The 16,096-nt window shown below is 40.1% G+C and overlaps 1 protein-coding gene across 1 annotated transcript in view; it reads right to left on the reverse strand.

Annotated features, from left to right (window-relative positions):
• Positions 1–15,249, reverse strand: part of rnf13 (ring finger protein 13) — a 40,358-nt gene extending 25,109 nt beyond the window's left edge. Inside the window, exons 1-4 of the mRNA XM_085433244.1 lie at positions 15,021–15,249; positions 9,318–9,557; positions 9,095–9,175; positions 2,642–2,764 (exon numbers count right to left, since the gene is read on the reverse strand). Coding sequence (XP_085289370.1) covers positions 2,642–2,764; positions 9,095–9,175; positions 9,318–9,431 — 318 coding nt within the window. The 5' untranslated portion in view covers positions 9,432–9,557; positions 15,021–15,249. The remainder of the gene's footprint in view (positions 1–2,641; positions 2,765–9,094; positions 9,176–9,317; positions 9,558–15,020) is intronic.
• Positions 15,250–16,096: the final 847 nt, after the last annotated feature.

Raw genomic sequence — 16,096 nt, forward strand, 5'->3', positions numbered from 1 at the left:
CCTGATGCTTTTAGATGTTCCCAGGTATAAATTAAAGACAAAGGGAGAGAGGGCGTTTGCTGTGGCTGCACCCAGACTGTGGAACAGTTTACCTCCTCACGTCAGACTCTCCAAAAGCCTAGAAACTTTTAAAACCGCTCTTAAAACTCACCTCTTTTCATTGGCTTTTAGAAAGGTTTAATTTATTTGTTTTATATATTTTTATTTTATTTTTATCAGCGAGGTGTTATTACGAAATTGTGTTCTATTGTATTTTTATCTGTATTTACTGTACAGCACTTTGGTCAGCCTTGGTTGTTTTTAAATGTGCTCTATAAATAAACTTGACTTGACTTGACTTGACAAGCGTGGTGGGATGCACAGTTGGCAGCTAGGAAGGACAAGGGAAATTCTGGCTTAAAGGAAGATGGCAAGAATTAGTGAAGCTTTAACACAATAATAATTTCACTTTAATCAGAAGAAGCTGTGAAATATCAGCAGCTCCAAAAAAATTAAAAAAAAATTAATTATGACTAATGGCTGATGATTCAGTCTCTCAAGAAACACACACGGTTAAAAAAAAAAAAACATAATTAATTTAAAAATCTCAGCTGCTCCATAGGAGGGTCACAGAGGGTTAAATGGCAGCTTATGATGGAGCAGAATATGTGCATTGTGTATATATCGTGTGTGTGTGTGTGTGTCTGACACACAACTATGTGGAGTCTGGTTACAATCCAGCTCAGGAAACACCTCACTGCCCTGTCTGTCAACATGTTTCTATGTGTGTGTGTGTGTGTGTGTGTGTGTGTGTGTGTGTGTGTGTGTGTGTGTGTAGCAGTAAGACCTTATAAGGCTACATGGCTGATGGCTGCTCAACAGTTTCAATAGCAGGCGAGAAAAAGTGAGAGAGATGGCAAATGAAAATAAAACGAGTTTAAAAAGGGGGGGGGAGGGGGGAGAAAACAGGAAATGTGAGACTGAATGAATAAAAAGGCACAACCCAGACGGTATAAGGCAGAGCGGGGAGGGTGAGGAGGGGGGAATGGAAAAGGTAACAGTACAAGAAAAAAAGAAAATGAGACAGATAAATGGAACAAGAGGCCAAGAGGCTGCATGCCTTCCTCTCCTTTAGCCCATTACTCATCTTAATGCTGCATCTCTTTTCTCTCCTCTCTGCTACTCCAAATCTGTGAGCAACAGGCAGTGTGAGGCATATCAGAGTTAACACTTAAAAACTTAATTTGGGCACAGATCATCCAAAATAGTCAGGTCAGGGTACCCCATCAATAGTAAAATGCCAAATTATTCTAATGACTACTCTTGGCTATTCTAATGTCAAGGTTGATGTTTTTTTTTATTCAGAGAGGAACCGTAAAGTTTTTGGCAGAGATTCAGGATAGATGCTGTTCCTGACGAACGTCTTTATGGAAACTCATATAGCAAAAATGTGTCCTCAAGACCTCTGGGGGAAAAAAGGGCACATAATGTTTGTGATTTGTATTTGGCTCTCATCTTACAGATGGATATTATGTGGGAGGGAATAAAGTCTGGTGAATAGTTTTCCACATCTGCGCAAATCAATAAAATGTGTTCGAAACCTGAGCCATTTAAAAGCAGCTTAAACCCAGAGTCACTGTAGGCCACTCTTCCCCCTGACAGTCACCCAAACAGTCAATGAGGACAGAGGGACTTTTGATTGGTCGGTTGGTCACAGGACGAACAGTGACCTCACTGATGGACACTCAAGCCAGTCAGTCGCAGAGCGACGTTATCAGCAGCTCCTAGTTACACATGACAGGAAACCCCAAATGTGGGTTTTTAAAAAGCTAAAAGATGACATAGAGCCCCCTCAAGCCAATTTGAGCTTAAAAACAATAAATTATCCCAAAGCTGGCCACATGAAGTAGCCAGTTGGATGCTCGGTGCAGCGACATGAAGCTTAATCACATTCTCTTTAACCCCAGAAATGTATTTAATCGACTCGTAGTCTAATCCATTGAATTAGCAGCTACTAGTCAACTAGAAAACTCCAGGGGGGCAGCTTTATTACATAGATTAGTCTGGATTTATCCGAGTTTAGAAGCTCCCTCTCCTCTTTAAACTGACAGGTCAGGATTACAACATGATTGACATTACTCTAACTCTGCTTTACCATTCGAGGGAAACAACTATGCTCCCAACACACTTGACTGATGAGGATCGGCTCTCAGGCCTCTTTTGGGAAACTCATTTGGGAACCAACATTTTTCAACTCCACACATCAGGTATCACAAAGCTGCAGGAGGAAAAGAAAGAGGCAGGAAACTGTGTTTAGGGAAATGGCCTCTTCCTGTTTTTCTGCCCCGATGAGCTGATCTAGGAGTTTTGGTAAGAATCCACTCAGAAACACCACCTGCTGACACGAATGCGCTGTGAAGCACACAGTGGCAGGGCCCTGACCAGTCTACAGCTGCTGAAATAGCGTGCGTTTTCTGTTGCTCTCAGTGCTTTAAATGAGCATTCACACAGGAAGCAGTCAAAATCATTCAGTGCAATTAGAATATCACAGGATCTGCTCGGGTATGCACCTTAACAACAGGACTAGAGATGTTCAGACAAGGACTCAAACACAATAACTGGGGTAATATACTGTGTGTGATCGTTGGTGTGAATATGGTACCTTGATGTCAAAGTTGCATTCAAACCGCTTGATGAGGACGATGAAGTTGCCCGTCAAGTTTTCCTTCGGCGGGGGTTCGATGGGCTCGCAGGCATTTTCTGGTCGAGCGCCAATCAGGAAGCCCTGTGGGGATATTATGAAGGGGTAATGTGACTTCCATCCAAATTTATCTTTATTTGGTTCACTTATATCACAAGTTAAACAAGAATTAGATCACGTTTTCAAACTTCAAACATATCTGAGGTGCCTTTTTTCAGTTCTTTCCAAGATTTACATTGTAGGCGAGATTTCTGGGATCTGCGTGTGCCTGCGTGTGGTTAACATGCGTCAACAACAGAGTTTCGTTCCTTAATCTAAAGCTTTAAACCTTTGTCCTCCTAGATAAGCAGCATCCATCAAGAAAGCTGGAGAAAATAAATTGCTGGTTTGCAACATTGGTTCGCAACCCCTACATGCACCATATTCATGTGACATTGTGATGCATGTATAATGAATGCAGAACTTTCCACTGGAATGAAGACACATACATATTACAGTCAGCTACATATCAAGGATGCTGTTGTTCTCAGACTGTCTCAAAAATCTGATCCTCTTTCTTCTTCTCTGCTGCTGCTTCCTGCCTTAGTAACATAGCCAACAACAGCTTTGAAGTGACGGACGAGAAGAAGATAGTGAGAAGAAAGAGAAAGCCTGGGAGTGATAAAAGATGTACAAAAGCACAGACAGCAAAAGACACAAAAGATAGCTGCGGACAAAATAGGAAAACCAGAAAAAAAATTTGAATGGAGACAAAAATAGAAGTGACTAAGCAAAGAACCAGATGAGATGCACGGAGAAGAAATCAACACGAGGAGAGCTATTTCAAAAACCTCTGCCGCTTTAATGGAAGTGTAACTAACACCAGTGTGTGTGTGTGTGTGTGTGTGTGTGTGTGTGTGTGTGTGTGTCTAAGGCAGGGTGGTAGACAGGAAGTGTGAGCTGCTGTGGGACTTTGGGACTCTGCCTTCACTTCCATCGCTCTGTGTTTCTCTCTCTCACATATACAAAGCCAGCCCAGTATATCAAAGAGAGTCAGCACTTTCTACCACACACATAAGGCCAGTTTCAACCAGCAGGAAACTGATATTCTTTGTGCACATCTTGCCAGCTGCCACACCTCTGTGCCTCCAGAACACCGGCTGAACTCAACACGGGAAATGCCAACAAATCAGCTGGAAGTTAACGACAGCACGGAAGAGAAAGATGCTGACTAAAGGCAGTGTCTGGTTTTAGTTTAACATTAATGGGAAGATCAAATTCAAAGACCAGGGAGCTCTCTGATATATCACAGACCGGAGGAACGTGAGGAATCACCCGCTTCCCACATTGTCGTCACCTCTGGGTGCCTCCAGCGCAGCCCAGCCTTGCTGTTAAATGACATCACTGTGCTACTGCCTCACATTCCTCCTGACTCCTGAAACCAGTGGCAAGAGCGCCCTCTGTTGTACATAAAAAGCAATTTAAAAAAGACCCCCAAAACATCTGCAAGTACTGCAGAATGCAGAGACAGGAGCCGGGGAGGAAACAGGAAATACCTGGGGGTGGATCCTGAAAATACAAACCGAGATGACACAAATGTTCAGCTTGTGCAACAAGACCGCACTTAACCAGTAGACGATATCACCTTAAAGTCTAACTAAATCAACATCTAGGCATTTTTTTTAAATAATAATAATAAAGACAGTGCACCTCAGCTGTGATGCTTCCAGAGATGTGAAAAAAGGGTAAACACATTATAGATAAAAGAAATTTTAAAAGTAACTCTTAAAAAGCACTAATTTATTCCGTAACAGTTTTTTTAGCTCATCATAGCAAGAAAACCACATGTGGAAGAAGCACCATCTGAGGACAACTCATTTAACATGATTATGATGGAAAGAATGCAGTGGTTCAAATATTCTTACAAGCACTTTTGCACAACTAACCAGCTGCGAATGTCACAAAGAACACAAAGAAGAGGTGGGACTGCAGAGCTGCTGCGGTAGTAGCAATTAACCCAGCAAAGCATTTTCTTTAAATCTCGCTTCAAATAAAGGCTAATAATTAATAAAACCTGTTAGTGGAGTAGCGCTCTCCAAAATAAAACTGATAATTACATTTAAAGAGAGTCAGCGTTAAATAGGATCAGAAAACGATTTAATTTCTTCTCCTACTGACTAGAGTACAAACAACTGCAGAGAGTGCTAACAGAGTGCCTAAGGGCCAACAAACTGTGGGACTTTGTGTTGTTGCAGAATTCAAGAGCCAAGCCAACTCTTTCAAATGATTGCACAGTGATTACACTTAATCCCGTCAGTGTAAATCTCACCACAGGGCTTGTTTGCAGCTTTGCTCGGGGTTGAGAGAGATAGAAACAAAGCAATTAATAACTCGCTCGACCGAGGCTTTCTGTAAGCAGATTAAAACCTGTGTGATTCCACTCTCAGATATGATGATTATTATTAGTTCACCTGCATAAAGCACTTCAAAACCCGACCTCATGCATGGCCAGCGAGCTTGTCATGCTGTCTGAGTGAGAGCTTGCTTTTATTCAGACAGACACTGACTTCACCCTGTTTAGTGTTACATTTTGGTTTTGGGACAATCTTACTGAAACTTATTGCACTCATCCTGTACAGAAATAACGCTGACGCAGTGCAGCTGCAGTGTACATATGTTTAAAAAAAAAAAAGTGGTATGTTTCTGGGTCACATTTTACTGAGGAAATGTGTATGTCCCAGAATTAGACAGAACAGAAGAGATTCTGGGTTCATTAACTTCTTGAGATCACATCTGAGGAGGCAGAGAAATCAACCCAGAGCAGCTTCTAGCTGCGACTGAGGTAAAATAGTAAAATAACCCTTTTTCCATATCATTGTATATTCAGTACCAGGCTGTATTTTGAGCTATGAGCGCACTCGTTGTCAAACGCAGTGGTCTGACTGGTCAGATCCATTTATGGCCTGGTTAGGCAATAGGCACAAAGTTACTCATCACACACAGAAAGAGTATAAAACTTGATTAAGTCATCCAGACACAAACAATAATTAGAACTATCTGGTGCAACCCATGTGCTGTAAGGCTCAGGTCTGAATCTGACCTGAGATCATTCCCTGGTCGTCCTCTCGGCTTTCCTGCCTTCTCTCTACTGTGGTTTAACAAGCAAACTGAGCTATAGTACAGTAATCACTATGTGCTACATGTACTACAGTAATGATATATTGCGCTGTATTTGTAGTTTAAAAAAAGAAATCTAAACAAATACCGATAAGTTTTTTTTAGGTTTTTGACTATTTTTTTTTCCAATTAGTCTTTGAATGCAGCATTAGACCCATTTAAATAATAGAAAGCTGTTTATTTTTAAACGGGTGCCTGAGGATCATTTAGCAACAACAACGCCAGGCGTAGTTGTAGTCGGTCACCATCTGCTGCTGCATGAGCCAAACCGCGGACTTTCCAGAGTAAACTTTAGCGAGGTGAAACTGTGACTACTGACCAGGCTCGGATTGGGGAAATGAAAGTGGGTGAAAAAAAATAAAATAAAATGAAAAAAGGAATGAAAACAAAACATCTGAAACTGCGGTGGTATGCAAATAACTCAACTGCATAAAGGAAAAAGGGGGGAGGAGGGGGGGCAGTTATTTCAAGTTGGATTTATTGTTGTCTTAAAAAATAAATAAATAAATAAATAGGAGGTCGCAGTACCCAGATGATTCCTTCCAGAATCACCTGCAGAGCTGATAAAGACTAAAACTTTCCATGATGGTGAACTTTGTATAATACTTCACTTCACATCACATGAAGTTGCCAAATGGTATTGTAATTGCTCGTGTCGGCAATAATATCACAACTAATCGTAAGCTGCTGCCAACCAGTCACCTTGCACTTCTAATCCAGGTCTGACCAGACGTGAACGTTGATCTCTCAGATATAAAATGTCATCACCAAAGACCGGACAGAATCAAATCTCAACATCCAGCTGCAATTTCCAAACGCCTTCGGGCACTTTCTGTTGTCACGGGACATTAAAAAAGAGGAAATATAGAATCTTCAATCAAATGTGTCAAAACCCGATGAGAAAAAAAAAAAGAAGAAGTTTGTCGAGCTTCCTGTTCCTCGAAGTAATTCTTTCATTTCCATTTCTGCTGTTGCAAAGTTCTCCCAAAGATTTAAAACTAAAATTGTTTCAGTGGGTGTTCTTCTATACAATGTCTGCCATCATTTTAACCAATCAGACAGTGGAGTGTTTACACATTCCAGGAGGAGACATAAAGCTCTTGGCGGTTGCATCAGCAAGGTACCCGGTGTAAAATTCTTTAATCTGTGAAAACTTTGTCAAATTCACTTAAAAATTTGAGTTTTGCTAACAAAACAAAACATGTTTCATTGTGTCAGAATGAACTTAAACTTGAAATCTAACCAGTGTAATCAATATAACCAAATTTCAAAAAATTCCCTCAGAGTGATCCCGATGTATAATATTCACTGGTATGGGACGGATGGAGAATCAGACAACATAAACCTCTGCCGACGACTGTCTACAGCAGAAAAGGCATAAAAACAACTTAAAATCACCAAGTAAAAAAGTATTTGTGCAAAACATGTATACATTTACCTTTGAATGTATACACGTGCTCTGCTCTTGCTCTTGACGAAGGCGGTTGCACTTTTCTCCTCTCCTCCTCCTCTCCCTTAGCTTCCCTGCTTAGCCTCTTATGTCCTTGTCTAGTCTCGTGTTTTTTGTATTACTGTTCCCTGGAACACTCTCTCACAGTCTGTTCTCTAAAACCTAAAAGACAATTATGGATTTGATCAACTGGTCTCTGAATGCAATTGACACCCCTTCTCAACGAGAAGTCTGGGCTCGGGTGAGCCTGAGTGCTGAAGATATCTACCTATTCAGAACCATGATAACAGGTTCTTGCTGATCGAGCTGGCTTGGCCCTGGCTTATCGAAGAATTAAGGAAGCGGAACCGGCTGTTCAAACCCCTCAATAAAGTTTTATTGAATTGAATTATTGAATGAAATGTTTTGACTCCACTAGCATTAAAAGGAAAAATCAAACCTTCACCAGTTTCTGCATCCTCAAATCTCACAGAACTTTTCTGTCGTGCTGCACATTAACCCCACCTCTATGTCACCCTGCACGGTGGGTACAGCTATGTTTGCAGTAGCTTTGCATCGAGACTGTAAACAGCCCACGCTGTGCAAGTGGAAACAGCGAAGGCTCTGTTTGAAGCCTCGTCCAGCCCCAAGGGGGAATCCTCTGGAAACAAGCTTCTGTTGCCTTGTGATGCCAAAGGTTTTTATTGGCATTGCAGAGGAGCAAGAGTCTTACGGTCTAACAAGTTCTTAACAAACACTGCAAGTAACGGCAGTATGCATTCAGAAGGAACTTTGGAGGTGACACTGCAGTCTACGACCCCATTGCAAGAATTTTAATAAGTAATAATTTCCAGTTGCTTAATACAGGTCAGGCTTGTATATAAATGGCTCTAACAGTTTTACACCAAACACCAAGTGCAAAGGTGCACTGTATGCGTGTTAAAAGGAAGGATGTGGTGGTAAAAGAAAGCCAAATTACAAACACGTGGCTGTATGCCTCGCCCAACTAGCCAAGTTCATATTCAAGTTGTTGCAATCCTACAAGAATCATTTCATGTTATGGTGCTCTTAAATTCAGATAAGTGTGATCAATACATACGACTGAGTAGAGATCATTTAACTCGGGCATTAAACAGAAAATACGAAACAAGGCACAAAGCATGTCAATATCAGCTTGGTCTGGTGTGAAAAGCCTTTGTACGATAACAACAAGCGAGCTCTTCACTGTGGGAAGCACCACAATAACCCGCTTAGGCAGCAGACATGAATCACCCCTTCTGTTTGTGAGCTTGGTAGGAGAGCCACTGAGAGGACTGCTGGTTGCACAGTGTCATACAGAAGCCTCACAACAACACTAAGCAACAATGGTTAACAGCACCTTCACCACATATAATTAAATCTTAACAGCTCTTCATTTGAGCCCATCTGGGGTGTGATCTGTACGTCTCTGTAGCAGAGTTGCACGTTTTATAAAAATCAGCCTTTTCATGTTGGCAACTATTTTGTTTTCTATTGATATTTCCACTGTTTTCATAAACTTAGTCATGTTAATGCAATTTTAGAAGCATTAAAGATTACACGCATTTAAAAGGTTTTTTCTGTCACATGCATCAACACGTTTTGTACAACCAGGTTTTGTTCTGACTGTACATGTAACAATCTTTACTTTGCTCAGATTTCGGGACATGTAAAATAGTTTTCCTCGAGTTTGGGAACTTTGCATCTAAGCTGTTTAAACTTTAATCCAATGGAGCTGTAAAGTGAAAAATTCCCAGCAAACATCTAAGCCAGAAGTCATAAAAACAAACCTGGTGCCTTTTTGCACTCACCTTAAGTCCATCGCTGGGGAGCCGGTAGCCAAACCTTGCGGGCAAATCATCAAAGGTGTCCGTTTTGTTGTCAAATGAGAACTGAAAGAAAGGAAAACTAATTCACCAGCAGTTCAAGACACTTATGAAAACATAAAGAGGCAGGTTTAGTTTCTTAATCTAACGTTTTCCTTTAAGAAGCATAACTGGTCTTCTAAATGCATTTGTGTAAAGGATTACTTACAGCAGTGATGTCGGCTTCCACGGGCAGCAGGTTGAGGAAGGCGAAGAGCTGAACGGTGAAGATGGTGTAAATCTGTGTGGCCGACAGCATCAGCATTCCCAGGGACAGCAGCATCTTGGCATCACTTTGCAACCCCCAGCTGCTAAGCCACTCACTTATAACAACACGAAGCAGGCACACAAATGACCACGCACGCTGGCCTGTAGCTGGACCCCGAAACGCCAACTGTTGTGGTCACACCTGGAAACGACATTGGTGTACACTTAGACCCATTTTAAAAGCCTAAACACCAACAGCTTCATAGCAAATTTCAGAAAAATGGCAAATTTGCCAGGAATAACTCGGAAAATGGCATTTTTTTGTCAAGGAAACTCAGCGCTTCACACATAAGGTTTACTGTCCACCATGCCAATATTAGATGACCTAATTAAATTATACTTTTTAAATGGACTTAGCAAAAAATATTTGTGATTTTAGCTCAGTATCACCACATTATCATAAGCACCCAGTCTTTAAAGAAACTTTGTGAATCGGGTCTACTCAGAAGTAAACAACACACTGATTTGAATGAGGTGATAGCCTTTGTATGAACTACAGCACAGTGGACTGATGTAAGAATATTGCTGGTTGATTATTATATCTCTCTGAATTTTACACCCTTCCCCCAATACGATGAAATCTTCTATTAGGTCAACAGGAAGCTTTATAAAAGGCCTCTAGGTCTATAGAGGCCTATAGAACAAAAATATGGATCTGAAAATGCTTACAGCCAGAAGACAAAATAAATAAAGCAGGGAATAAAGTTTATTCCAGGGTTTAGACAGTTCGTAGAAACTAGACCCTCTTAATGTCCAAAGACCTTCTAGGAATCAGGTTGTTCTCTTAGAAGAGAACTGACAGATCAGCAGACAAGTCTTTGATATATGTTCACAAGTCAATCCTTTAATAACACTGAAAGCCAACAACTAAACCAGACGCTGCTTTCTTAACTTCAAAATGCTTTTTTCCCCCCCATAATTTAGTCCACAGCAGAGTTCAAAGTGGCCAAGTATCAGGTTTGTCAAACACATGAGCTACAGTGCCTGTCAGGTTTCATCCATCGACATATTAGACTGTTTGATGACGCTTTCTAATGCTTCGAGATTGCTGCAGCAATGCATAAGCATAATGTATAAGCCTCTGCCTGAGTGTAGCCTTACTCCATTTCTAGTACATCCGGTAAACAACAAAGCATTCATTTTGAATCTGAGTGTAATTTTGTGTAATATCTGTTAATTTTGAAGAATCATACACTTAATGTTTTTGTCAAGGAAAAAAAGACAACTTATCAACTGTAGCACCTCCCCTGTGTCTCCTTTCATTGCTCTTATTAATAAACTTTACAGACAAGTGTGAGCAGGGTATAAATCCCAGGTTTAGTATCAGAAAATCTTTTTTTTTTCCTTTTGGATGCTGGGAGGGACCCTTATTGGGGGGCAAACAAAGACAAAAAGCATGACTTTCAGGTTGCTGCTGGAGCAAATTTTCATTAGATTATCGCTGCAAGTCAATATTAGAATATCATGTTGTTTTCTTTTAGTGAGCTTCATCCCAAACATCAGAGCTAAAAGGGATCAAGGTCGCAAAGTGGAGGGGAGCATGTGATTTGGTCAGGAGAAACTAAGAGCTGAAGGCCTTCCAAGCTTAGGTATTATTGCCAAATTGGAAGAGCAGTTCATGAGGAGTTTCGAGTTTACTGTGAGCCTTTCAGAGAAAATGTTTTCTAATCAGATTAATACAGGAAGAGCGTGTGAGTCAGAAGGATGTGTATGCGATGTGAACTTTTGATCTTACGTGTATGCTTAAGATGTAATGCACTGACAGACTAATGCCACATGTCTAGTTTATCTAGATTACTGTAGTAGCGATGCTGGGTACAGATGGGCACTAACAGCTTTAGCAACACCAGTTCTCACTTATTATTAAGGTACTATATGTAAACTTGAGACTTGTAGCATTTTTGCCTCGAAGTAAACTTCTTTTAATCATTATAATCTGGAAATACAAAGTGACTTTAATAATAATAACAACGTTCTCTTTTTCGTTTCCTAAAATTAGTGATTTAAATGTACATAAAAATATCTGCTTGTACAAATAACAGGCGAATCTTCTTTCAATCTGAGCTACAAACAAACTATTGTGGATTTAATCATGAATCACGCCCATCTTAGCCGTCCAATCTGCACAGTCACTTTAAATTGTTTACTTCTGAGCTCTGATCACATTTGTGTGAAACAAAAGTGCTGTTATGTAACTTTCCCTACTGTCCTGCTAATGCTGCTGCCGTTTCCCACAAAACAAGGTTTTACTGAGCACCTCAAGTACAGCATGTTGCTTTGTGAGGGCAGAGCCTGATGCCCTCAGCCAAGTCAAACAATCTCAAAACAAAAGTACTTTTAATCAGAGAGATCTGAAACTTTAGGTACTTTCTCTATGGCTTCGCCTTTACTTAAGTAACTGTTTCCAGCCAATCAGGACTCATTACGAGTTTGTCTTGTTCTCTTTTAGAGAGCTAGATAGACAGATATAATATGAGATGTTTTCTTTAAAGACTATTTCAAATAATGAGGTTAGCATAAGTAAAGTAATCCCCGTGAGGCGCAAGCTCTGAATACTCAAAGCCTGCATGAAAACCTAGTTTACGATGACTTGCAGAGCTCCTCTAGTGGAGTCCATGAAATGTGTATATAGAGCTAGAAAGAGGCATAATAAATCCCCTTTACTATGCAAGTCTTGAAAAGAATAGATTCTTTTGTTCACACAAAAAAAGCAAAAAACTATTTAAAATTTTACATTAATTAAAAATTCAGTTTCTTCTATCCACTTAATATTAAATCAGGAATGTACCTGTACTTACATAGCATCTTTCTACCCAGCTGAGGACCTAAAGAGGTTTCTACTACAATTGTCATTCACCCAATCACACACACATTCATACACCACTTACATCTATGCCTAAGAGCTTTCTAACATTCACATACGCTCCAGTGGATGCAACATGAGATTCAGCATCTCGCCCAAGGTTACTTCAGCATGTGGACTGAAGAAGTCAGGGATCGATCCACTGACTTTCATTCGGTAGATATTCTGCTCTGCCACCCAGGACCAGTGTGTCCACCAGTGAGCCCACTTTACAAGTAGGGCTGTGCGATATGACCAAAATCTCATATCCCGATATAAGAATTCTATCGTCCGATAACGATATAAATCACAAAAATGTAACATTTTCTGTAAATTCTGTGAATCTCGGGCAGCTCGACTTGCGGGAAGTGTTTCCAGCTGTGCGTCATGTAGCTGGAGTCGAGTTTTTTAACCGATGCATGAAACGATACATTTTTAGACATAAGTTTTAACGGCTGCCGTTTTCTTTCTCAAACGTTAGAAAGCCTATTCTAACGTTTGAGTCTAAGGTTTATTTTTTAGCACCTGGTGGCTCTTTTTTACTTCTCATCCGTAAATAATCTGCTCTTTCAAGTGATTCAGTTTATTTTGAAAAGTCTCAACAGGATCTTGAGCTTTATTGTGAAAGGTTTACGTGAAACATAAACAAGCGGACACGCGATGGTGTTACCGTTGTTGTTGCTAAACACATAGAAACAAGCGCTTGTCTGTCTGTAGTGTGGTATATTATTAAATATAAGAGAAAGAGAGAACTTTAAGAAATTAATATAGCCACTACAGTGACCATCAACGTTGTGTCACGGTAGCACAAAGCATTCACATGGTACTGCTGTCTACACACAGAAAAATCAGCTCTGCAGCAGTTTACCGTGTGTACTTCACAAATTCAAATTCAAATTCAAATTTTATTTGTCACGTACACAGTCATACACAGTACGATATGTAGTGAAATGCTTGGACAACTGCTCGTGACCTAAAGAAAACAAAAAAGGAAAGGCTATGAATAAGATAGGAAATAAATATGAAAAATTAAAAAGGGTAAATTTAACTAGGAAGGAATAAAATATAAATTAAGGTTAAAAATGAAATAACTGTACAACACAAATTAGAATGAAGGGTAAATTTAACTGGGAAGAATAAGATAAAATATATAAATTAAAGTTGAAAATAAAATAACTGTACAACAAAATACACAATACACAATATAGAACTATATAAGAATGTATGAAGAAATCTAAATATAAATATCACTATCATAACCCCTCAACCACATTGGGCTAGAGAGGAAATTCAAATGGTTCCTGAATGATGATAATTACTTTTTCATTTTACAGCCAAACTTACAAAATAACTCCAGGCAGCATGTGTGATACTTGGGTGTTAAAGGATTAACAAGGAATGCAACTAAAGACTGAGCTAAGAGCTGGGGTTACAAGAGCTGCCAGAATCCGCTTCCATCATTCTGTCTGACTGACAACCATCCCATGAGAAACCTCCACAAACTGAGCTCTCACACAAACCTAACACAGGTGACAAAGGTGAAGCCATGGAGTTGAGAGTTGGGAATCCGCACCAACATGCCAACGGTGAGGAGATGGCAATCAAGGTTGAATGTGTGAAGACCAAACACACCCACAGCTGCACACTGAAGTCAAATCCTACTTCCGTCACCTGTATTAGGTATAACTGAGAGCATGGTTTGTGGAGGATATTCTATCAATAAAGTGGTGTGATGCAGAGAGATACTAAGCCTCATAACTTTGTGGCCAGCTTTCGCTGGCCAGAAGAAAAGTCGCTTAAATCCACTCCAAGAATTTCATCCATCAAGATGAAATAAAAATATGACATGATATTTTTGCTGTCATCACACTGTGCCCTGGTCCTGGGTCTAGTCCTGGATCTCTGAGGACTCCACCCAACACGATGTGTTTTAAAATTAGCCATTACACCTAATGAATTCACAAGGTAAATAATTTTATGCATTATTATTTAATGATCCATGCCATACAGACTTAAAGCCGCCTATCTCAGTGATGCATAGAAAAGATGAGCTATGGCGGTACATACAGTACAACATAAACTTGTAACCCAACACTAAGGTTTATTTGCACAACGTGATAGAGCTATCGATTAATCCAAAGAAAAAAATGTTCAAACATGCTTTCTTACCAGTCTGCATTCTCAACGACAACAGCTGCTTACAACTATTAGATCCAAATCCAACAAATTATTAGCAAGTAAGGTGAAAACTGTGGCAGCATAGCCAGAAAAAAAAAAGACTAAACCGGAGTAAAATAGTAGTTTTCTTTCTTAATAACTAAAAAAAGCTCAAAGGGGAAGTGAAAGCAACATCGCGGGGACCTGCACATGATGACTAAACATCAAATGACAGCAGCATTTTACGGAAAAACCTCGTGCAATGACGGCAAGGTGGACATATTTAATTATTAGTGTGCCTGACATGAGTGACATGAGGAAACACACTCCCCAATTTTTTCAGCGACACATCAGAAAACAGTTTAACCAACCCCCAGGGAATAATTATACCCTTTACACACAAGACAGTTCCTCCCACGATAATGACAGCGGTAATGTCAAGCACTTTAAAATAGAAACGCTTTTTGCGGATGTAGCTGTGTACATAAATAAATCAGGGAGGACACCCTAAAAGGTGTGCAGCTAGCTACAAAAACAGAGCGTCCCTCTACAATGCTTAGCATTAGGTTAGCATGGGTGGCTAGTCCGCTTCTCCCGGGTGTTTACCTTTATTTCTGCTTGCGCGTTTATCTCGTCCAGGAACTGAGCTGCTGACAGCGACATAGCTTTCCTCTACTGTAAGCTGTGTAAAGATACATATGCAAGTTCAAGGTTTTGATATACTACATTCCGTTAGAGCGGAGGGTTAAAAAACCCGACCGTAAACAGTTTAATCCCTCAGCTAGCTTCTTCTTTCAAGCGATAGCGCACACTTCCGCTACTCTACTTCCAGCTTCTGATTGGATAAAGCACCTGTCAATCGTCAGTTTTTCCGGAAGTGACTCAAGACGTAAACAGATCCACGTGACGGTACAATCATTTGCCGTTAACAGCCTTGTTCGGATGAGGGGGGCTTGCCAGGCTACATTTAGAGTTGCACTGCAGTGGCTTCAGAGATTTTAGAAGATTTCCTGCTAACAGAAGTCAAAATTGGAAGAAACCATATATTTTAAACCGGGGAAACAAACGGTTCTTCTTATCGCCACAGAAGTTAGCATCCGCCCCTCAGAATACAATGGACTCACTTTTAAAACTCTAGCACCCTCTAAAGAAAAAGGGGTGCATCTTTTCTTTTTTCAAAGGATCATTGGTTGTAGTTTTTATCTATTTGTACGTTTTTATACACATGCCAGAAAATAGTTGTGAAATAGAAAATAGTTGTCACTAAAAGTAAAGTACTGTATACATCACTGACTAAAACAATAAACGATTTATAATGAGAAATGCCACTTTAAGTAATATTTTCTATTTACCTTATCTCGCTTCTGATAAACCACAGCTACAACACATGACATATTAATTACACCATCTCATTAGACTGATCGTCAACGAGGGCAAGCACCTCTAGTAAAGCAGATGTTTTGGCTGTTTTCTCATCCAGATAACACAATGCCAAAGAAGAACAGTGATCTGAAAGAAACAATTGCTGCTGCCCATCAGCTTAGAAAGGATTTATAAAGGTATTTCCAAACAATTTGAAGGCAATCATTCCTGACTGAGAAGCTCATTAATTGGGCTAATTGGGCTTTAGGATGGTTACAGAGATCAAAAAAATATTAGACACAGATGTCAAAACAGAGGCA

Source organism: Copadichromis virginalis, linkage group LG15, assembly GCF_057382275.1.
Source record: "Copadichromis virginalis isolate Kocher_CV1m ecotype Utaka linkage group LG15, C_Virginalis_male_GT1.1, whole genome shotgun sequence".
NCBI lineage: Eukaryota > Metazoa > Chordata > Actinopteri > Cichliformes > Cichlidae > Copadichromis > Copadichromis virginalis.